At 43.4% G+C, this 24,662-nt stretch overlaps 1 protein-coding gene across 1 annotated transcript in view; it reads right to left on the bottom strand.

The window, feature by feature from the left end:
* Positions 1–24,662, bottom strand: part of SLC1A1 (solute carrier family 1 (neuronal/epithelial high affinity glutamate transporter, system Xag), member 1) — a 78,661-nt gene that overhangs the window by 8,478 nt on the left and 45,521 nt on the right. The window contains exons 3-10 of the mRNA XM_010860706.1: positions 16,840–16,932; positions 14,969–15,083; positions 13,463–13,505; positions 11,989–12,087; positions 8,425–8,609; positions 7,234–7,341; positions 5,287–5,409; positions 4,506–4,700 (exon numbers count right to left, since the gene is read on the bottom strand). Of these exons, the coding sequence (XP_010859008.1) occupies positions 4,506–4,700; positions 5,287–5,409; positions 7,234–7,341; positions 8,425–8,609; positions 11,989–12,087; positions 13,463–13,505; positions 14,969–15,083; positions 16,840–16,932 (961 nt within the window). The remainder of the gene's footprint in view (positions 1–4,505; positions 4,701–5,286; positions 5,410–7,233; positions 7,342–8,424; positions 8,610–11,988; positions 12,088–13,462; positions 13,506–14,968; positions 15,084–16,839; positions 16,933–24,662) is intronic.

Raw genomic sequence — 24,662 nt, 5'->3', positions numbered from 1 at the left:
TGGAGAGCTATTTCATATTCCTGTGTAGAAAGAATCAATATTGGGAAAATGACTATTCTACCAAAGGCAATCTACAGATTCATGCAATGCCTATCAAACTACCAATCTTTTGCAGAACTAGAACAAAAAATTTCACAATTCATATGGAAACACAAAAGACTCCAAATAGTCAAAGCAGTCTTGAGAAAGAAGAATGGAGCTGGAGGAATCAACCTTCCTGATTTCAGATTATACTACAAAGCTACAGTCATCAAGACAGTATGCTACTAGCACAGAAACAGAATAAAGACCAATGGAACAAAATAGAAAACCAAGAGAGAAAACCACACACTTATGGGTACTGTTGTTGACAAAGGAGGCAAGAATATACAATGGGGCAAAGATAGACTCTTCGATAAGAGGTGTTGGGAAAACTGGACAGCTACATGGAAAAGAATGGAATTAGAACACTTTCTAACACCGTACACAGACATAAACTCAAAATGGATTAAAGACCTAAATGTAAGACCAGAAACTATAAAACTCTTAGAGGAAAGCATAGGCAGAACACTTGAACTTAAAAGCTTTTGCACAGCAAAGGAAACTACAAACAAGGTGAAAAGACAGCCCTCAGAATGGGAGAAAATAATAGCAAATGAAACTGACACTTTCCAAAATATACAAGCAGCTCATACAACTCAATACCAGAAAAAAGCCCAATCAAAAAATGGGGAAGTGACCTAAAAAGGCATTTCTCCAGACATACAGATGGCTAACAAGCACATGAAAAGATGCTCAACATCACTCATTATTAGAGAAATGCAAATCAAATCTATAATGAGATACCATCTCACACCAGTGAGAATGGCCATTATTAAAAAGTACAAACAATAAATGCTGGAGAGGGTGTGGAGAAACAGAACCCTCTTGCATTGCTGGTAGGAATGTAAACTTATACAGCCACTATGGAAAAAAATAAAAAATAAAAACAAAAACAAAATGACTTCTTATTTCATTCTCCTCCAGGTACAGCCAGAGAGGATTTTTAAATTCAGTAATTACTCTGGGCCTCACAGTTGTTGTTATTTGCTCTGGGCCAGTAGTTATCAGCAAGTTTGATTTAAAAATACAGCAAAGCAGAGAGAGAGGGTTTTCATGTGATTTAGTCTCTAGGCCCAAAGTTTATTCCTCTAGTAGTGAGGTTAAAAAAAAGGGGGGGTTAGAAAGATCTAGGGAACTTACGAGGGAAGCAGAGGGAGGAAATTCACCCCCCAAATAGCAAATAATTGCAAAGAACTGGCACCTCACACAGTTGCTCCCTGGAAATGAGTTTAGTACAGACTCGGTGCCACAGGCCGAGGTGAGGGAGGTGGGAGAAGGCACTTGGAGAAGTGAAAGAACAACTGCTAGAATTACAGTGGCTGTGGAACTTTCTCAGGCATGATTCAGCGTTTTACTTTTAACATACTCTCCACTATTCAAACTAGAGAACTTCACCAATGCTCCTGGGCTCCAGCCTCCTTAGCCACTAATACTCTACAGATCACGAGGCACTGGTGTAGTTTCCTACCTTATGTGCCAAATGGTCTAGTTTGGAGTTGTCTTTAGTTAATTTCAGTTATTCCAAACTGCAATAAATATGATTTAGGGTTGGGAAGATCTAAAAATTTACTGCACTAGAATACTGTAAGAACTTATTTTATGCCTAGGATTTATGCCTATGTCAAATGCCTGAAAGGTTCAGATTCAACAGTGTTTAGGCCTGCTGCTGCTGCTAAGTCGCTTCAGTCGTGTCTGACCCTGGGCGACCCCATAGACGGCAGCCCACCAGGCTCCCCCGTCCCTGGGACTCTCCAGGCAAGAACACTGGAGTGGGTTGCCATTTCCTTCTCCAATGCATGAAAGTGAAAAGTGAAAGTGAAGTCGCTCAGTCGTGTCTGACCCTCCACGACCCCATGGACTGCAGCCCACCAGGCTCCCCTGTCCATGGGATTTTCCAGGCAAGAGTACTGGAGTGGGGTGCCATTGCCTTCTCCGTGTTTAGGCTTAGGGACCCAGTTAGTCTTAAACTTCCACTCTAAACTAAGGGCTTCCCTGGTGGCTCAAATGGTAAAGAATCTGCCTGCAATGCAGGGGACTGGGTCCAATCCCTGGGTCAGGAAGATCCCTTGGAGAAGGGAATGGCAACCCACTCCAGTATTCTTGCCTGAAGAATTCCCTGGACAGAGGAGTCTGGTGGGCTATATAGTAGTCCAAGGGTTGCAAAGAGTTGGACATGACTTTCAAACTCAACTAAAGTCTTAGGATTAACTCTAATCCCAATTCACCACTTCAAAGCAGCACTGTCCAATAGAATTTTCCACTATGATGGCATCTATTTCTACAGCGATAGAACATTCATGTCTACTCTGTCCAATTTGTGCGTGTGGCTAATGGCTACCATATTGAACAGTGCTGTTCCAGAGAAACGTGTCTGCAAAATCACTAATGACATTTTCACCATCTACTTGAGCAGGCAATTTCAGGCTTCATTTGACTGGAATTCTCTGCAAGATTTGACTCCGTTGACCATTTCATCCTTGAAAATCTCTCTTCTCTGGGTTTCTATGACACCATGGTTTCATGACTCTTCCCACCTTTATATTCTCATTCTCCTCTTGGGGTCCCCCCCTTTCTGCCTGCCTCTAATATTAGGATTTCTAGGGCTCACGCCTTAGTTTCTGTTTCTTCTCTACAAACTCTCCCATTCCCAACAATTGCTGAGCGCTCAGTATGTGGGTACCATTCTAAGTACTTTATATCCATCATCTGACTTAATAATCACTATTTGCATAAAACATAGGTACTATTATTATCCTCATTTTACAGGTGAGAAAACAGAAGCTTAGAGAATTCAAGGTCACAGCTAATCTTGGTGAAGCAGAGTCAAACACAGATAACTGACTCACAACCCACATGCTTGATGAGCATCATCAAACTGATGACTCTGACTTCTTTATCTGCAGTTGAGACCACATTTCTCACTGTATATTTCCACCTGGATGTCTTAAAGGATTTTCACATTTATTGTATCCCAAAGTATAAGCTCTTAATCTTCCCACCTATACTTCATTCTGGAGAAGGCGATGGCACCCCACTCCAGTACTCTTGCCTGGAAAATCCCATGGACGGAGGAGCCTGGTAGGCTGCAGTCCATGGGGTCACGAAGAGTCGGACATGACTGAGCAAAAGGAAATGGCAACCCACTCCAGTGTTCTTGCCTGGAGAATCCCAGGGACGGGGGAGCCTGGTGGGCTGCCATCTATGGGGTCGCACAGAGTCGGACACGACTGAAGTGACTTAGCAGCATACTTCATTCTCTTACACTAGTCTCTGTTCTGATAAGCACCATCCACCAATACTGGGGGTCATCTTAGCCTTCCTCTGTCCCTCACTCTGAATCCAGTAGATGCCTCTTGAATTAATTAGCTCTTCACCCGTGGGTCAGTAGCTTAATGTAGGCCTTTTCATACTTTACCTGCATTAGTCTCCTAACTGGTCTTCTAGCTTATAGTTTCTGCCCCCATTCACGTTCATCCACTAAATTACCAGTTATCTGTCTAAAATGCAAATTTTTCTATAATATGAAAGACCGTCTAAGACCCTTCCATGAGCTCCTCACACAAGCCCTTCCATGATATGATCCCTGCTTTCTTATCTCCCTGTGTTCTCCACATTGTACTCTTTATGCCAGCCACACCAAATAATCTGTACTGTGTAACTAGGACATGGTTACATCAAGACCCCTGTTCAGCCTATTCCTTTTATCCAAAATTCTCTCCACTTCCTCTATCAAATACTCCTAAGACTCAGCTAAACTTTCCTCTCTTCCAGGAAGCTTTTCCTCACCTTCCCAGGTGGACCAACCCTTCCTTCTTTGGTGCCCCCTGTGTTCCACATTCAAACCTCTATTATAGCCTTTACCATATCACTCAGCACTTATTTGAAATGAAGTGAAGTGAAAGTCTGTCAGTCATGTCTGACTGTTTGTGACCCCATGAACTATACAGTCCATGGAATTCTCCAGGCCAGAATACTGGAGTGGGTAGCCGTTTCCTTCTCCAGGAGATCTTCCCAACCCAGGGATAGAACCCAGGTCTCCCACATTGCAGGCAGATTCTTTACCAGCTGAGCGACCAGGGAAGCCCACTTATTCAGATATCTGTATACCCAACTTATCTACCCCTTAAAAGCAGGAACTACCCCTTATTCAACCTTGATTCCTTGATGCCTACTCTGTGCCTAGCACCTTCTGGGTGCACTGGGCTGAGAACACAGAGACTCCCTGGCTCTCCAGACCTGATGCAGTGTTATGTACTGCAGTCCTGCTACTTGTAATACAGATGCACTTAATCTTGGGAAGAGATTTTGTAGACCACAAAAATAAGTCTACAGCTGGACCATCCATGATCTCCCTCCACAGATGAGTTTTACTTGAGAGCAATTCCAGTTACAGAGATGGAAATGAGTGTGACTTCATGCCCCACCTGATAGTGATGATCTGCCCAACGCTCAAGTCCAAATCATTCAACTGTGCAATAAACACGGCCGCCACTGCTTCATAGAGTGCAGTCCCATCCATGTTGATCGTAGCACCAACAGGTAATACAAATCTAGTGATCCTCTTGTCCACCCGGTTCTTCTCTTCAGCGCAGCGGAAAGTGACAGGCAGTGTTGCTGAACTGTGTGATAAAAAGAGAAAGGATATGATGACCTAGGAATGCTGGCCCTCAATCCCTGCCTGAAGTGATACCTCAGTTCCAGAAACTAAATCGAGAGCTCAAGCATGATGGCACTTTTGGTAGGACCAGGAATCAGAAGTCGCTGTGCTTGTCACTGTCCCCAGCTATGACACAACCCCCTCCTGGGTTGCAGGCCCTGCCAAGAGGGCAAGAAATATCCAGTAGGGTGAAGAAATGCGTGTAAGGTCAGAAACTAGGGAGATCATTTCTCAAAGGCAGCTACAAAACCCCCCAATCAGGTGAGGTGAGAGTTGATAAGGCTTGGCTCACAGACTTCTTCCAGACACCCCTCTTCTTTAAAAAATATTTTTAAAAAATATTTGTTTATTCATTTGGCTGTGTGGGGTCTTTTTGACAGGCAGGATCTTCAACCTTCATTGCAGCATGCTAGGTCTCTTAGTTGCAGTATGTGGGATCCAGTTCTCTGACCAGGAATTGAACCTGGGCCCCTGCGTTGGGAACATGAAGTCTTAGACACTGGACCACTAGGGAAGTGGTGGTCCACCAGACACCCTCTTCTGTTTACCTGGAGGAGATCATGAGAGCTGTCAGAAGAGCCTGGGCCATTCCCATGGCGAACTGGAAAGGGTTCTTTCGTACAATTATGAAATATATCAGTGGGAGAATTACAATGGAGTGGATTGCAAGCCTGTAAATGGGAGAGAGAAACAGGTTCACAGACGACATTATCTCTTTTTTTTTTTTTTTTCAAATAGCATTTTTACTCATGATATCATTCAACTTTCATTATGGTCCAATGAGAGAGAGGACAGGAATATATGTCTCCAGTGAAGAGACACATGGGGAAGAGGAGACTCAGCAAATCAAATATCCTGTCAAAGTTGGTGGCTAAGCCAGTAGCTGAGTCCACATCTCAGAGCTCAGAGAATAGTTATGTCATGCTGCCAAGCCCTGTACCTGCTTCTCCTGCTATGCATGCTAACATGCTTTCACTTCCTTCTGCTCTTGAATTCTTACTCCTCCTCTAAGACTCAGTGAAATCTCCCCCTCCTCCTGGAAGCCTTCCCTCACCTTCCCAGGTCCAGCTGACCTTCCCCTCCTTGGTGACTCTGTGGTCAATAGTATCATAGCCCTTATCACAGTACTCAACGTGGACCACGCCACTATCCAGCTGGACAGCACCACCATCTAAGAGGGGAGTCAGGGTTTGTAAGGGGGAAGTTATCCCTGCTCTCCTACAGTTATATTTCATGACTGACCCTCTTCTTTGTCATTCCCACATTCCAAACGATTCCTTGTTTCACAAACCAAAGGGCTTAAAAAATGAAACTGACTCAGCAGATGCCATGTAAATGGCAACTTAGAGTTTACAGATCAATTATGTGAAGCTGAAATAATAAGAAATGGTCATTGAAAAAAATACGTTCTGGAGGTCAAGAAAGGGATCTTACAGACAGCCTATGGCTTAGAACTATGAGAAACTGACTTTTAGTTTTCTATTAGGAACCTAGATAGGTTGATGGGGCAGAAACCAGCAGAACCCTCTCATTAAATAGCTCAGCATAATAAATCTTAGCCATACCATGGCCTGGGCACAGCCCCTGGCCTCCAGTAAGGTGGATGGTCCCACCTTTATTACTGCCGGGGCCCTGGGATTTGACTCTGGCCTTCTTCTCCATTGACCAGCATGACTCTGCTTTTAGTAAACACAGATTAAGAACCAAATCCTATGCAGTGGATATTTCCCAGTGCAGCTGAGTTCCAGCAAGTGAGCCTATTCCTCCAGTTGAGTGTTTGGGGGAATTGATCTGTGTGAGTCAAACTGATGATGGTTAGTCATTCCCCTGGTCCATATTTCTTAGCATATGTGACATATCCTGCCCCTGGACCGACATCTGGGGGCACCATTCATAATCTATCCCACCGCATCTCCCCTCAAGGAACCAGTAAGTGTGCTACAGGAAGTATGCACACAGCTGTCTCCTGCTTTGCACAGTTCCTACCAACCTGAAGATTCTCCAGCACCCTCTCTTATGATGTAGGGTGTGACAGTACTTTCCCAACAGGGTTGGAACCAACCACCCATCCCACTCCTGCTTGCTCCAGTCCAACTTAATTTAGGCCCTGCCTAATTTCTTTCAGGCTCAGGGTACATGGGGACTGTTCTTACTTGTTTGGTTGTTTACATCCTTGAAGAAGGGAAGGCCAGGAGAGGGCCAAGAGAGGCTACCAGTGGGTTTTTCTCTTAAGAAATTATTTTCACACAACTAATAAAGGCAGTGACAAAGCATGGTCCAGGCTGTTCTGCCAAGATCTGGAAATTAGCACAGTGTGATCCACCTCCAGTTCAGCTGTTAAAGGGCAGCCCTTCTCCCCCCTGCTCTCTTATCTCTGAACCTCATCTTTCCCTGCCCGAGGGAGAGAAGCCAGTTTCACCAACTAAACTCAGCCTCTCAACAGCAACTCATTGGCTCAAATGAGGTTTCAGTGTCTTCCCTTGAGTCTGACATACCCACTCAGGACGGTGGCCATGTAAAGGCCCAGTTTGCGGAATATTTCCCAGTCTTCAACTTCTATGATTTTCCCGGCAATCAGGAACAAAATACCAATCGGCATGTAGCTAGAAAGTAAGCACAAGAAAGGACATACTTCTGTCATCAAATATTTTCTCAGGGTGGAAACGCTAGGAAAGAAACAAGCCAGGGCATATACCTTGGCTTGGGGTGTGCCCTTAGCTGGGAGGGGCACACTAATGAGGCTAAGGTCTCAGTTTCAGCCCAGCTGGACTACACTGGCTACAGGTTTCAGCACCCCGTGCACCTTAAATTCTACCCACCTATGCCACCATAAGGGGCACTCTGGTCCCTACCCCTTGCTCCTGTGCACATACACCCTGCTGACTCATGTCTGCAGGTCTCTCTCTCGCTTGACTCTCCAATCGTGGCCTCTAGGCTCTTTCTAGACACAGTCATCTTGTTTCCCAGGTAGTGGTATCAGCAACAGAACTAGTTATGTAATAGCTCTGTTGTGATAGCTCTGTTTGTGGAGCTATCATTACATGCTTTGCATTGGGTTAGGTATTTCACACACGTCATTCACTTATTGTACTTCTCCCAACTCGAGGGGTAGACTTTATTTATCGTTTTTAACAGATGATGAAGCTGAGCTTCAGCAGCATTGACTGAAATAACTAAACCCTTTACTGTCACTGTCAAGGTCTATACTTTGGACCAACTTGCTGTGAGATAAGTGGGGCAGAGGTCTCCCAGGCAAGGTGGAGTTTTCAGCATCTCCAGGGACAGGGCAGATGATCAGGTGGTGCAGCTGCTATGCTCACCTATGGCAGCTTTCATTTGGATGTATCAGGGCCTGTGTTTACCTACTGTATCCCTTCTGCATGGAGCCTGATAAGGAAAGCCACCTGTGTTCTGGAAAACTCCTTCAAATCACTCCTTTAAGAGTTCTTTCTTACATAAATGCTGCTTGGTTGCAACGTGATCAAGGACCTTGGTAGAAAAGTCAATGGCTGATCTCTAGACTTTCATTAGTGAACTGAGTCCTAAGTAATACATGGAATTATTTAATACTCTAGTGTCTTGCCCTCTCTAGGGTGAGGTGAGTTAGAAACATAAACCTTTTCCTTCTAGTTTTGAAGGGTCAGCCATCGGGGGAAGCAAGATGACGTTAACCAGTGTCTGCTCACCACATAATGATCTGAACGATTTTCATGGTTGCATCACTCAGAGCATTGAAGAAATCCACCAGAATCTGTCCCCTTTCTCCCATTTTTCCAATGACAATTCCAAAGACGAGGCAAAAGACGATCAAGCCCAGGACATTTATGCCATCTGAATACATGCCTACGACTTTGTATTCCTTTGTTTTGTTCTGCGGATCAAAACCAAGAAAATAATATTGATGCATGATTATAATCTTGTTAGAATGCATAGGCCCTGAAACAGGAAGATATGATAGCCAAACAAACTAGTGACCTAGCAACAACTTAGGATCAACGAGTTTAGGAGCAAAAAAAAAAACCCACCTATGCATGTATCAAATTTTACTGCCCCCACCTCTGGCACTGAGGTTTGTTTTCCCCTCTCTTTCAATGAATCCATACTTGAATATTTCTTTTGAAGATTTCTTATTCTGGGGTGTTTTAAATTTTTAATAACTTTAGGCACTTTTCAGAGTTATTTTAACTAGTAGTTACATTAGGAGTCTGCATAAAAAGATACGAATTGATAATGCAGGAAGCTCAAAATATTTACCAGTGCAAACATTTTTAGGACACTTTACTATCTATTTTATCCTTATAATTAACACAGGAACATTTTTTACCATCTCTAACCTTAGATAACCAATAGGATTTTATTTAGATAAAAATTAACCAGATATCTACTACTATGAACCATTTCTTCATTTTATCCTGGGTAAGAATAGCATGGGGACTTCCCAGGTGGCTCAGTGGTAAAGAACCCACCTGCCAGTACAGGAGATGAGGGTACAATTCCTGGGTCGGAAAGATCCCCTGGAGGAGGAAATGGCAACCTACTCCAGTATTCTTGCCTGGAGAAATCTCATGGACAGAGGAGCCTCTGCAGGCTGCAGTCCACGGGGTCGCAAAGAGTCGGACACAACTGAGCACACACACACACACACGATTAGCATGAGATATACCAAGAGATAGTTCAATCCTAGTTGTGCAGCATGAGCTTAACAGAGATTTCACAGGAAGATAACACATTCTGAGTGGTGGAAACCAGGTTTATAAGGAATTATGTGGATGAGCCACTGGGGTACCAATTATTTCTTACTTATGATCTGACATGATCAGACACGTATTTATGCTGTGGCCAGTGCAGTGTGTTAACTGCACTGGCTACAGCGTAAGGTCTTAAAATGCAGCTGGATAGACAAGACTAACTGTGAGAAACAGGAGCCAATGATAGCAAGATGGTGTGTAACTAACTGTACAGCCAAGCTATGAGTTACAGGCATCATGTGGGGACTGGAGACATGAATGTGGGCTGTGAAGATAGTGAAGGACAGGCCCGAGGAGCAGGCAGCCGGGAGATAAGCAGAGATCTAGAAAGCAGACTCCAGAAAAATGGCAAGGAAAGGCAGACATCATCACACATCAGGTCTCTGAACTCTACTCATCGTTTACAGCCGCCACACTACTTCAGACCTCCCTATTCTATTAGGGAGTATTCTTTTCTTTCCAACTGTAATATTCATCACTCTTCACACGAGAGCATATGTCACATGTGTCTTTTCTCTGTCATAATCTCAGTGCCCATCAGAGCTTGGCCCATGGAGAGTGCTCAGAAAAATCTCTGTGGAACCGTATCAAGAAGCAAGAGTAGGAGTTCATTGAGGAGTTGGATCTAGATAGAATAGATTGGGCTCACCGAAAAGTAAGCTGGGAAACCAGGGAGGAGCCAGGTCATGGAGTGCTTTCTGTAGGAAAAAAGAGGGAGCTAACTGTGGCCTATTTAATGTGAACTCTTAAATCTACTGCATTTTTTTTCCCCTTAAATTATTCCTTCCTGAGTGAAGGCAGAGTACATTCAGGAGAAATCTACTACATGACTACAAATGTACTACTTCAGGCCAACCTGATCTAATCTCCAACTGGAGGAAGAAATGGCAACCCACTACAGTATTCTTGCCTGGAGAATCCCATGGACAGAGGAGCCTGGTGGGCTAGAGTCCATGGGGTCACAAGAGTTGGACACAACCTAGTGACTAAACCACCAGAATCTTAAACAATGAAATCCTAAAAGTTCTCAGAGCCAACTGATTTCATTGATAAGTTTATGGCAAATTCCTGGTGGCAAAACCTATCCTGAACTGAGATGAGGCTGTTGCTGCTGCTGCTGCTAATTCGCTTCAGTCGTGTCTGACTCTGTGCGACCCCATGGACGGTAGCCTACCAGGCCCCCCACCCCTGGGATTCTCCAGGCAAGAATACTGGAGGGGGTTGCCATTTCCTCCTGTAATGCGTGAAGTGAAGTTGCTCAGTCGTGTCTGACTCGTAGTGATCCCATGGATTGCAGCCTACCAGGCTCCTCCATCGATGGGATTTTCCAGGCAAGAGTACTGGAGTGGGGTGCCACTGCCTTCTCTGGAGATGAGGCTACAGATAGCCTATTTTTCTTACTTTGTAGCCAATTTGTAAGTTAGTTGCAGAAATGTTGATGTGCTTGATTCGAGAATATTATTGCCAATTCCACTTAAAAGATGTTGTATAACATATAGTACACACACCACCTGGCCCTTCTAAAGTGAAGAACTCTGGACTCAGAATCACATTTGGGCAGAGTTTTAAATAAGGAACTGCAGGCCTGCATTCCACGTTTATGTGGTCTTGCAAATCTAACGATGTTCCCAGAGATGCCCAACTCAACTCTGGGTGGCAGAGACAGAAGTGACAGGACTCATTCTTTTCTCTGTGTGGTTCAGTTGCTCTTCAGTATTCTCAGAAGTTATACTCTATACAGTGGCCGCCAACACTGACTTAGGGAATACTGAGTCAAGGTTCCTAAGGGGAAACAGAGGATTAGGTTCCTAGAAATCAACAGTCACATCATTTTGGTCAAATGATCAATTTGAAACCTTGTTTTCTCTGTGTTTTAGTTCAAAGACACCTTATTTAATATATATTGTTTAATCATTAACGTTGAGCTCACTTGAACTCATGCCTGAACGAGACTTCTCTAACACGTGTATTTTCTCATATGGAACATCAGCCTTCTTGCGTTTGGGAACACTAACCAGCCAGCATTTCAAACAGTGAAATTACCAAGCTGATGCACAAAACTGAGAAAAATGTGGCAAAGACACACCGCACAAAGGACACATATTTACCACATAAGAGCTGAACCAGGGAGGGGATGTAAGTATACACACAGCTGATACACTTTGTTGTACAGTAGAAACCAACACAACGTTGTAAAGCGATTATACTCCAATTAAAAAAAGGGAAAAAACAAACTGCTGAACCAAGAGCGCAGAACACAGCCTGTTCAACCTCAGCTGGGACACGTGCACGGACAAGTTACATTTTTCACCACTCCTAGTGTGTCTGTGAATGACCAGCACCATACTGATTTCGGGTTACAAATGCATTTTAGTACATAGGCAAATTCACAAATGTGGAATCTGAGGACAATGAGGATCTGCTTATTTCCATCTCCTGCTCACTTATGACTTGGCCCCTGCCTACTGGGGAAGGGAGCAAACAAAAGGAAGTAAGTGGTACCTTGGAAATAGCAGTTGTCATGATGGCTGTGACAGTCGCTTCAGTGCTATTTGTCCCTGGCTCCTCAGAAAGCTCCACTTCTTCACGTGTGGTTTTGTACTGCATGTTGGAGGGGGGAAAGGTCAAAGAAATAAACAAAAAAAGAATTTTTAAGCTCCTAAGGTTAAACCATAGGAATGTTACTTTGGCCAGATAAGTGTTACTGAAAGGTTCTACCTCTGAGGCCTTTATCGGCGTTGGTTTTGGATGGTACTACCCCTGAGGCTTTGGAAGCAAAGCTGGGATTGAGAAATCCAAGCCCCGGACCACCACAGCCACCATTCAATGGTGTCAAAATGTTCTTTCACTTCTGTAGTGAGGGACCAATTAATGGAGCAACAATGTAGAAGAAAGCATAGGTTTTATCTGTAGGTGCTTTAATAGATTCTACAGGAATCCTGTCAATCATTTTTGTTTCTATTTATTTATTCATTTATTATTTTTAACCTGGGGAAGAAACACCTCATCACTTTAAATGCAGTCACCATGACTTTAATAAACATCAAGAACTATATGGTTGTTCCAAAGTCAATAGTCCCTTTAGGGCTCTTACATGAGTGAGATTTCTGTTATTCCCTTCCTTCACCTGTTTGATTCTGCTGAGCTTCAGCAGAGATGTTTAAGAAAGAGCTAGTATATCATCACACTGGGCATAAATGTTACTCCTACAAGGCTCTGCCAACACCAAGAACCTTACAAGTGACCACTGTGGCTGAACCGCAAATGCACCCCCTAAACAGAGGTGGTTCTGTGCCTCTATTGACGGGGAGCAATTTAATTGCCATTTTTGTTGGTCCACATAGAGGTCTCTGTTTGTGTAATTTATGTAAACGAATTCAGTAGCTTGTGATAGACTCAGCTGTCTTAAAGTACATAGATAAACAAGAGAAGAAGGCTTAAGATTGTGAAACTTCCCTAAAGCAAAAAAAGTGGCTTTGTTACACTGCTCTGTAGAGTGCCAGCAGTGGGCACGGAGTGATGAAAGAAAAGACCAGATACCAGGAACACTAACCACCCACACGGGTCACATACTGATTTCCCAACATGCGGGGAGAGGTTACCTTTCCCAACTGCATTATATCTGCAGATAGTCTGAGCTTCTGCACAAATATAAAGTGGCTCTCTGAAACTAGGTACTAGAAGCCAGATTTGAAAACACTCATTTGACAGGTTCCTGACTTGCTCCAGTTGAAACCTTTTGGGGGAAAAATGAAGCCTAAGGGAAAAGGGAGCAGTGTAAGCTACAACATGCGTGCTGCTATGGCTGGAAAGACTGGGGTTGACAGGTCACCTGAAATTCCTCCATTCACAGGTATTAATACATTGCCCATTTTTGATGGGCTAATTCCATCTCTTAGGTCATAGAAGAAAAAAAAATCTTAATGAGTAAGGAGGAAGAGTAGAACAGCATGAGGGCAAAAATCCTTATTCTTACCTGCTGAAAACAGGCTTGGACAAGGTTCTCAGGGAACATATTCCTGTTGGAGACATGAAAATTAATTTTGTCACATTAAGACAAAAGTGGTTTTTGTTTGTTTGTTTTTGTTGCACCTAATACATTGATGGAAATGAGTATGCTATAGAATTATACTCTAGTTTTGGTCTCATCTTTGCATAATGCTTCCTTGTATTAAGATTTATTTTTCCCGGCTTCTGCTAATTCACTTCAGTCATGTCCAACTCTGTGCGACCCCAGAGACGGCAGCCCACCAGACCCACCCCTGGGATTCTCCAGGCAAGAACACTGGAGTGGGTTGCCATTTCCTTCTCCAATGCGTGAAAGTGAAAAGTGAAATTGAAGTTGCTCAGTCATGTCCGACTTGTAGCAACCACATGGACTGCAGCCTACCAGGCTCCTCCGTCCATGGGATTTTCCAGGCAAGAGCACTGGATTCTTTTTCCCTACTGAGCTTCAATTAGGGGATAGAAAGCTCTTCTAACTAACCATCACACTTAACTGATTCTTGAGTAGCCAGCATGGTTGCTGTCCTCGGTGAAATAGGTACTAGCAGGTGGACAGGCTCCGTTAAGAGACTTCTTTAATATTTTGCACATTTCTGTTTTCAGCAATGAGAGTCGACTGCACTTGTTCCCAAATTCTTTATGCCAGTTGCAAATATCATTGTCATTATTGAATGAAATATTATGTAAATCATTGCAATATGAGTGTGAAAAGGAAGGAGCAGTTTCTATAAAAACTAAGCTGGAATGCCTGGAAATTCATTCAAGGCAAGAGTGAAATTTCTGTTGTTGCGTTAGGTAAGGGAAGACAACTGAAATAAAAAGAACAGCCGGAAGAACTCAGCTTTCAGCTTTCCTTGCAATTGCTAAGGGTTTTGTTGCTCTACTTCATGAAAACTGAGCCTGGAAATTGTAGATGATGCATTTATAAAGGCAGCCTAGGCAACAGAAATATGAAATTACAATCAACTGACACAAAGAAATGACCTTGGCCCAACATCAAAAAAATGGCAAATAAATGCATTTAAGTTTTAAGCATAAACAAAATACGTAGTGTATATTTATGACTCTCTACTTTAAATGCTGTTTTTAAAAATTAATTGACCAATCTGTAGCCCTGATTGTTTCAGATAAGAGGGTTTCTCCTGTACAGTTAAAAAATATATTTCTTCAAGTTGCTTCAGAACCAGCCACCCAATACAGCCCAGCATCTTAATGCAACAAGTATCTTTGGACATCTCTGTCCATCCTAAACCCTGACAGAGACCCTGTTCCTTCCATTCCTTTGTGGAACCATGACCTGGCAAGCAGGACTGGATATGTACCTTGCAGGGTCCAGGGCAAAATGAACACATACAATAATTTAAAAATTATAAAAACTTTCAAGATGGCATTAGCAGAGCATTAGACCAAGCATGGGGCCCTGTGCAACCACACAAGCTGTATGCCTGTGAAGCCACACTGCTGGCCAGACACCCACCTGATCAGGTCTAACATGGCATCCACTGTGCTAACTTCAGGGGTGTTCCCTGTCCTGTCAATCTCATTCACTTTCTGGGTGACACCAGGCTTGATGCTCACCACCAGCACGATACCTGTAACCAAAGATAGCACCCACAGAGCATTAAGAATCTCCCAGGGCACCTGATATCCTTGTGCATCCATCTTAGAGTACCAGGCAATACTGGGATGGGGACCCTGAGAAGTCGACCCAGAACACCGAGCCTCAGCAGGAACCTCAGCAGAATTACTGCCTTAATTACTTCCCATCTAAATGAAGCAGAAGGAACTCTTCCTGTGTGTTTTTAAAAAATGCGGGGCTGCATTCCAGAACTGCTTCTGGAAACACCTGCTGATGAGAATGCTCTTTTCTTCTTTAGCTTATGAGATCAGCCTCAGCAGGGGTTGGGGTGAGAAGGACTTATTTTCCAACTTAGGGTACTCAGCATCTTTCTGTAACTTTTACCCACAGATGCTGGTATTTTTCTGAGGGTCACAGAGAATAAGCCTTATCTTCCTGTCATACCACAGCCATCAAATATCTGAAAAGCTGTGTGTAACCCACTAAAGGATTTGGATTACGGAGTGTTTCTCTGTGTGACTCTTTGGGGGTGCAATGAGAATAGGAGTTCTAAGGAGAGAGAGTTGATCTTGCTAGAGTTCTAAGGAGAGAGAGTTGATCTTGCTATAAAGAAAAACTGTCTTAACAGAGGGCATCTGGGACTTCCCTGGAGGTCCAGTGATTAAGATTCCATGATTCCACTGCAGGGGATGCAGGTTCAATCCCTGGCCAAGGAACTGAGGTCCTGGAATCTGAAAGCACCATTTTGGAGCAAATGGGTTCCTCTTGAGGTGTCCAAGTAGAGGTGGGAGGTTTTAGGAAAGACCAGGTTGATGGACTGGAGGGGAGTGAAGGAAAGGCTCCATGCCCTTATCACTCTTCTCAAAGAGAAATGCCCCTCCAAGCGGGTAGGACTTAAGGATGTGAATGCATTAGTTTTGCTGACGGGAGGAGTCACTGGGCAATACAGGGGCCATGAATGGGTGTGGTCTACTCTCCCCTCTCAGAGCTGCAAAAAGATATCAGCCCAGCTTTGTTCTTTGTGTTGGTCTCCCTCAGGAGCCTAATGAAATATGGTTTTGGTTTAAGGCAGGGTTCAGGGCCTCCTAGGTTGCCTGGCCTAATACCATTAAAATCTTACCACATCCTCAGTTCATCAAAGCAGAGCTGTAAGGGTCAAGCTGGCTGCAACATTTGAGTACACTGCCCCCTCTCTTACCACTCAGGGCATCCTCTTAAAATGTCATACTAGGTCACAAAGGATGGACCATACTTTTTTCACAAAAGTGTCAAAGGTGTATGAGCAACCATAGTCCCTTATTAGAACAGTCTCCCTCTTTCAAGTGAAATTTGTACTTGGCAAGACTTCTGTTAGCTCTGGGTACTATGTGAAATTTGAAATGTACCGAAATGCTGTCTTTCTGGAAATACTTTATAATTATACTCAAACCCACTATTATAGACTAATTATCAAGTTTAAAGATTAGCTCTTTGCTTCACTTTCTTCGACCCAATGATCCGGTAAGGTGCAGAACTGTCCCTCTCTTTCTTTCTGTTTATTTACTAGAGACATTAATAAGCAGTACCATGGCTGAAACTCAGCCGATATTATATTTGTTTATATAAAAGTTTCTGTGCTGACTTCAAGCCTAACAGCTTCATAGCAGTTAGGCTTGTACATAACAATTGTACTTTCTGATCTTTAAAAAGTGTGCGTTTAAAAAAACCAACTACTTTTAAATGGAAAGTCACAATTATACAGAAAAAAAAGATTCAGAAATAAATCTTACCTAAAATTACAGCAATGAGAGTGGTACAGAAATAATATACGACAGCACGCAGACCAATTTTTCCAGATACGTTGGAATCCAGTGTAGCAACACCTGAAAGGGTGAGAAGTCAAATTATATTACTCGAAGAAAAATTTCCAGGACCGGTGGCAATTCAATCCTCAAGGTTTGGAAAGAGCTGAGTGGTATGTATTTATCTGCTAGGCCTATCTCACACATTTTGTTTGAATAAATGCATTGGGCGAAAGAACCATTTCCGTATTCCAAATGCAGAATTAAGAGACTGAAGGCTGCTGCTGCTGCTGCTGCTAAGTCGCTTCAGTCGTGTCCAACTCTGTGCGACCCGAGATGGCAGCCCACCAGGCTCCCCTGTCCCTGGGACTCTCCAGGCAAGAACACTGGAGTGGGTTGCCATTTCCTCCTCCAATGCATCAAAGTGAAAAGTGAAAGTGAAGTTGCTCAGTCAGGTCCGACTCATAGCAACCTCATGGACTGCAGCCCACCAGGCTCCTCCATCCATGGGATTTTCCAGGCAAGAGTACTGGAGTGGGGTGAAGGCTAGTAGGGGGCAAGATCCCCTCTGGCTCAATCCCCACCACCTCAGCTCTTAGTGAGTGCTGTGTCTCTGGCTCGTGAGAGGGGTGGCCATGAGACAAGTAAAAGGAATCCCCCTTTGGCATCTGCGCTAAGAACTTCATTGTATCACTCGACATTCTTTTGGGATTCGGTATTAGGGAAAAGTTTACCTTAAAGAACTGAGAAGGTTCTTTCATCACATAATAAAAATCGAATAACTCATGATCATTTCCCTTTCTGCCTTTCCTGTCAGGAATCTCAGAGTCAACTAAAAAGATAACTTTTATGTGTGATTATCAAGCAATATATATGTTCATTACAATTATCTAAAGAAAGGAAAAAATATAAAGATGAAAACAAAAATCACTTCATGTCATCAGCTATTGTTAACATTCTGGTGAATATTATTCCCATAATACACTACAACTCAGAAACCAATGAACTAGCTCATATTTAGTTTCAGTCTCTTAAAAAAAGAGCAAACAATGATGCAAATATATAAGCTTGCTAAGTATATTATTTGATTATAAAATGTTCCTATTCTATTTTTGAGCTCTATACATTATTTTGATAAACAATTATAATGATTATTCATGATAATAATGGTAGTTTAAAAAAAAAAAAAAGAAAACTACCAATCTAGGTATTTAAGTAACCTGTACAAGCACCTGCTCCATGACCTAATGGAAGATGTATTTTCAGATATATTGTCCTTTGCTCGACATCCAATTTAAGCATCCCCCAGTCCCTAAGGTGCCGACAAGTGACAGATCCGCAGGGTGGCTGCCGAACTGTCCTCGGGTGTGTGTCTCCTGCCCTCTCAGGATTTTCTTCCAGCAGTGAAACAAATTAAATCTATGTGAGGAATTGTTTCCAGCATATGTTAATGTGTCTTAATTTGTCTTAATGATTTGGCCACGGGCTGGTGCCTCTGCTTTTATTCCAGGTCCCAGATGGCAATAAAAGGCTTCATAATAATGAGATTCTTGGTGGAAATACTTTAAATACAGCCCCCAAAGTAGTCAGCTCCTGGCTGTTGCCAGTACAGTAACTCTCTTGCAGTTACTTTCAAGAAGAACTTTGTTCACCATTTCTCAAATCTACGGAGGTCCTACAGATCTCCTGGATATATCAGAAATGCATTCAAATTAACAGTCATACTTCTCCACATCTCTAGAGCTACCCCTCTACCTTTCTAGCCACCACTGATTGAGGGCAAAGGCGGCACCGAAATCCAGACTCTCAACATCTCGAGGATGTTGAGGATGGGGTGGGGTGTGGCTGCCCTAAAGGGAGGGAACATATGCAGGGAGACATTCCAATATTTGAAAACCTCTATAACAGGAACATTACTGAACTGAACATGAATATAAAATGTCTGGATGGATAGTCTAGCCACCCAGTTGCCAGTAATAACAATGATAATGATGATTATTATAATGAAAATGACAATAGATACTGTGTATTGAGCAATGACTGAGGGTTGTATCATCTCCTTTGATGTTCACTATAACCCCACCAGGTCGGCATGATTACTCCCATTTTACAGAGAAAACTGTGGCTCAGAAAGGCTAAGTAACACACCGGGGTCCTACAGCTGCCGAGCAGTGGAGCTGGTTTGACCCCCAAAGGCCAGATCTTAATCACTATGTATGTCACACTGGGTCTATCCATGTGCTACTAAATTCTAGACCAGTGCTGCCCAGTAGACCTTCCTGTGGTATTAGAAATGTTCTCTGTGCTGTCCACTGCAGTAGTCACCAGCTACCGAGGGCTAGGAAGCAGTTGACATGTGGCTACTGTGACTACTGCTTTCAAATTTTGTTTAATCTCAACTTAAACAGCCACATGTGGCTAATGGCTACCATACTGGACATCGACACAATCTCCAAGCCTCACCAGAGTGTCCAGCATTTCATGTGTGCTCAACAATGTTGAATGAACAGATTCAAGCTTAACTCCATTACAATAAACCAGGTAAACGATGAAGATAAACCAGATAAGCCATCATCTCCTGGTGTGCTTTTCCTTCCCCATGCTGACCATAGCGCTCTGAAGACTGAGGCTTATTCTTTTCTGGATCCTCAGTGCATTAAGGTGCTTTGTGAATTTTGTACTAAATGTTTCCATGTGACAGAAAAAGCTACACTTCTTATGTGTGTATGTGTGCTCAGTCATGTCTGACTCTGTGATCTCATGGACTGCAGGCTGCCAGGCTTCTCTGTCCATGGAATTTTCCAGGCAAGAATACTGGAGTGGGTTGTCATTTCTCTCTCCAGGTGATCTTCCCGACCCAGGGATTGAACCCGCATCTCTTGCACCTCCTGCACTGGCAGGCGGGTTCTTTACCACTGTGCCACCTGGAAGCCCACTGCACTTCTTATGGCTCCTTACAAAGTGAGCCCATCTCAAAGATCTCCTGTGTGAGAGATTTAGGAATTTGGCAGGTTAATCTCCCTAAAAACCACTCACACAGGGCAGTTTGGTATGGTTCCCAGAGTGGCAAACAAGAACGCTTTTCACTCATAACAGACCTCCATGTGAGAACACATTTAGCATTTTAGTGTTTCTCTTTTTTTTTCTCATTATTATGTGCTCCAACCGACTTGCCCCTCCCAGAGTGTTTTTAGATATTTTTTTGCTCATTGCCACCCCATGAAATTTTAATAGCACAAACTGTACATCTGTTCATATACTAAATGTGTGTGTGTGTGTGTATATATATATACAGCTCTTTACAGCTCTTTACATTGGAGAAGGAAATGGCAACCCACTGCTGTATTCTTGCCTGGAGAATCCCATGGACAGAGGAGCCTGGTGGGCTCCAGTACATGGGGTCGCAAAGAGTCGGACACGACTGAAGTGACTTAGCGCATAGCATATGCTCTTTACATGAGAAGAGTAAGCTTGCCGCCCACCCCCAAAAACTTGCTTCTGCTGCCTTAAGGCCACATTGCTCCAGTTGAGAGTGTGTGGTCTAGCTCAGTGGATGTTGTTCTCTGAATAGTAACTTAATCCAGACCTTGGACTCTGAAGACAGCTCCTCTCCATCAGTTCCTGTCACACCAGCCACATGTCAAGTGCTCACCTGTGACATGCAGCTGGTGGCTACTGCAATGGACAACATACAGAGAGAACACTTCCATCATCACAGCTCCTGGCTAGTGCTGGACTAGAATTCTGTAGCACATGCATGGAGTTAGTATAACACGGTGGTTACGAATATGACCCCCTTGACAAAGGAGAAGGGGGAGCTATTTAATGGACACAGAGTTTCAGCTGGCAAGATGAAGAGAGTTCTGGAGATGCGTGGTGGTGGTGGTGATGGTTATGCAACAAGTGTGAATGTGCTTAATGGTAAATTTTATGTTATACATATCTGACCACAATTAAAAATAATTTTAGACGTTAAAACACCTTTTAAAATGAGAGAAAAGAATAAGCCTTAGTCTTCAGAGCGCTATGGTCAGCATGGGGAAGGAAAAGCACACCAGGAGATGATGGCTTATCTGGTTTATCTTCATTGTTTACCTCGTTTATTGTAATGGAGTTAAGCTTGAGTCTGTTCATTCAACATTGTTGAGCACGCATGAAATGCTGGACACTCTGGTAAGGCCTAGCAATTGTGTCGATGTCCAGTATGGTAGCCATTAGCCACATGTGGCTATTTAAATTGAAATTAAACAAAATTTAAAAGCAATTCCTTAGTCACACCTAGCCACATGTCCCCCTCATTCACTATGGGGAGGTCAGATGGTGGGCCTACCTTAACCCCAACCAAGTGAAACATCATTGTGCTTTATCCTGGGGTTTCACTCTAAAGACTCTCCTGGATTCCTTGCTTTCTGGCCACACCTTATGCCTGATGAGGTCTAGAGGACCACCTTTCCTCACAGCCCACTCTTACAACTCAATTCTTCTGGGCACTGACACCTGCCCTTAAGGAATTTACAAATGAGAAAGGACCGTCCACTACTACACCACAAAGCTGGTGTGGCAGGATCTGCATAGAGATCAAAGGGCGTTTAAAGACGTGTGTAACAACTAAACAGTAATTTTATCTGTTGAGTGTAATAACAAAAAACAGGGCTAGCGCTTTGTCTGTTTTTTTTTTTAAATATCTTTTTCTAGTAATTCATTTATATTATAGTTTACAAAATTATTAATCCATGTGGATTGGAAATTAAAAAAACCAGATCTTTCCCACCCACTTTAAAACCTGGATGCTCTGTGAAGCACTGGTGCAGAGAACAGGTACCATGGGCTTTCAGAGGAGCCAGAGGTGTCACCAGGCTGAGGTGACCAGGAGCAACTTGCTACAGTGAGCATCTGAACTGAGCAGAAAAAGATGAGCAGGATTCTGACAAAGATTCTTTCCTTGGCCACATTTTAGTCAGGCTTCCAAGTCTTCTCTTAGGCCCATCTGTGTACTTCTTTGCAAAATAATTTTAGCAAGAACCTCTTATCCTTGATATAAGATCAAGGTTCCTTATCCTCCACCGTCTCCCAGATGATTTCTGATTTACTGTGGCCTGTCTTCAACATGAATCTTGTTGGGTCGGTTTAGCCAGAATCCCTTGTCTATCCACCGACTCCCACCTAATTCTCGACTATAAATTCCCACTTGTTCATGCTCTATTCCAAGTTGAGCCCAATCTCTCCCCTTTACTGCAGAATCCCATTGCAGTGGTCCCTACAACTGTCTATATGGTCCTAGGCAAAGTCTGCCTTCCCAAACTGACAAGTATCATTGAATTTCTTTTCTTTAACAAGTCCAGTTACCACTGGGTCCAGGATTGTCCTTTAAATCCAGGGATAGTTTTGAGGCTGGGCTGTGGCCTAGAGACAGATACACTCCAAAGCAGTCCCAGGAACTCAGGGGCACCTGCTAGCTCTTTAAGGAACCACACTTGTTTTTTCACTTCTGGAGGAGGCTTGGATGAGCTGGGGTGCTGGCTCCTGACCAAAGCAGTAACAATCTATTAGAATTTTTTTTAATAAAAACACTGCAAAGGAAGAAGTTGCCGTGGGCTAAACAATAGCATGTTTTAAAAATAAACACCCGAGGGTAAAAGTCTCCTCTGAGAACTCTCTGATTAAGCTACCACCCACTAGAGAACAAAATTTCGTGACAATCTCTCTCCACCTTGCCATTAAGTTGTCAGAATTAACTCTGTTATTGGAAGGTTTTTTTTTTTTTTGGTCTGGCATTTGATGATGTTTCACAATTGTGAATGGACACATCATCCAAGCAACTCATTGTTGCACTGAGGCATCCTCTTATCCAGATGACTCCTGTCTCTGTCACCAGCAGAGGCCACTGGCATAGACAGAGACAAGCACAGACTTTGGTGAGACACCCTAGGCTCAAATCCCAGCTTTCTCCTCCCAGACTGTTTCCCCATCTACAAAATGGAGATTTAAAATGTCTCTGCCTCCTAAAGGGTAACTATGAGGAGCAAAGAGAACCATGGCATCTTGCACAACAGCTGTTCTGAGGGTTAGAAACAATATATAGAGCGTGCCTAGGACAGTAAGCAGAATTTAAATTTTACTCAGTCAATAGCCTCCGTTACTGCTGAATGAAATGATCAATAATGAAGTGTGTCACTGAGCACACGGAAGGCACTTTGCAAGTGTTAACTCTTTTGTCCTGCACGCCTTCCATAATTACATGGCCACTAAGGAGATCTTTTTAAAACATCAGTCGGGCCATTTCACACAGGAAATCCTTACCCAGGCTAACAAGGCCCCGAGGGAAGGGCACTGCCTGCCCTGCAGCCAGGTCCACCAGCCCTCTTCTAGAGCCGACCGAGCTCCCTCCAACAACAAGGCCATTGCCTAGGCTCTTCCCTCTGCTGGACTGTCTCACTCTCCCCTTCTTTTGACTGCTTTTAAGTCTTTTCCTCAGAGGCCTTCCCTGAGTCTCCAGGCTGAATCAGGCTCTCCTCACTCGGCATCCTATTCACACGACGTTTCAGAGTTATTACTAATGCGCTCCTTATTTAATGTCTGTCTTTCTCATTAGACTGTAAGCACACCGAGGGCAGGAGACCCAGATATCTGCCAAGCCACCAGTGTTCACCCAGTGCCTGCACATGGGGGGAACTCCATAAACATGTGTTGATTGAAAGAATAACCAAATCATCTACATACGGCTACTGGGCTCCAGGCAACTCTTCCCAGGCTCTGGTCCTCAGGCAGCAGAAGGTTCCAGAATGGAGCTCGGGACTCTGTGTCAGTCCCAGGTGCTGCCCTTATGATCTGTGTGATCTTGGAAAACTGGCTTAATCTCCTTTCAACTTCCTGTTCCCTCATCTCTAAAGAGGTAAGTTCCTACGTATTTTCACTGGATTGCTACGAGGATTTAAAAAAAAAAAAAACAAGGTCATTACTTCCCCAGAAAAAACAAGGCTGAGGCAGGCTATGCTCTCACTCTGTTGATCCAGGGCAGCCTGGATTAATGCTCCTGGGATGTTTAAAAGGGAAGAAGAAAAGGCAGAGGACAGCCTGCAAAATGTGTTTCTGTGCATGCTTCCCCTATGTCATCAGTTTTTCTTAAGAGACATTAATTACAAAGAAGTCCCTTTCAATAGGTTTTGTCACCTCCCAGACTATTCTGTGAAGTTAATAAAATTATAACCACTATGAGGTACCATTTCACACCAGTCAGAATGGCTGCGATCCAAAAGTCTACAAATAATAAATGCTGGAGAGGGTGTGGAGAAAAGGGAACCCTTTTACACTGTTGGTGGGAATGCAAACTAGTACAGCCACTATGGAGAACAGTGTGGAGATTCCTTAAAAAACTGGAAATAGAACTGCCTTATGATCCAGCAATCCCACTGCTGGGCATACACACTGAGGAAACCAGAAGGGAAAGAGACACGTGTACCCCAATGTTCATCGCAGCACTGTTTATAATAGCCAAGACATGGAAGCAACCTAGATGTCCATCAGCAGATGAATGGATAAGAAAGCTGTGGTACATATACACAATGGAGTATTACTCAGCCATTAAAAAGAATACATTTGAATCAGTTCTGATGAGGTGGATGAAACTGGAGCCTATTGTGCAGAGTGAAGTGAGCCAGAAGGAAAAACATAAATACAGTATACTAACGCATATATATGGAATTTAGAAAGATGGTAACAATAACCCGGTGTACGAGACAGCAAAAGAGACACTGATGTATTGAACAGTCTTATGGACTCTGTGGGAAAGGGAGAGGGTGGGAAGATTTGGG

The sequence above is a fragment of the Bison bison genome, unplaced genomic scaffold (assembly GCF_000754665.1).
Source record: "Bison bison bison isolate TAMUID 2011002044 unplaced genomic scaffold, Bison_UMD1.0 scf7180017864469, whole genome shotgun sequence".
Classification (NCBI taxonomy): Eukaryota; Metazoa; Chordata; class Mammalia; order Artiodactyla; family Bovidae; genus Bison; species Bison bison.
The sequence above is the reverse complement of the archived record's forward strand: the minus strand, read 5'-3'. Positions and strand labels throughout refer to the sequence as shown.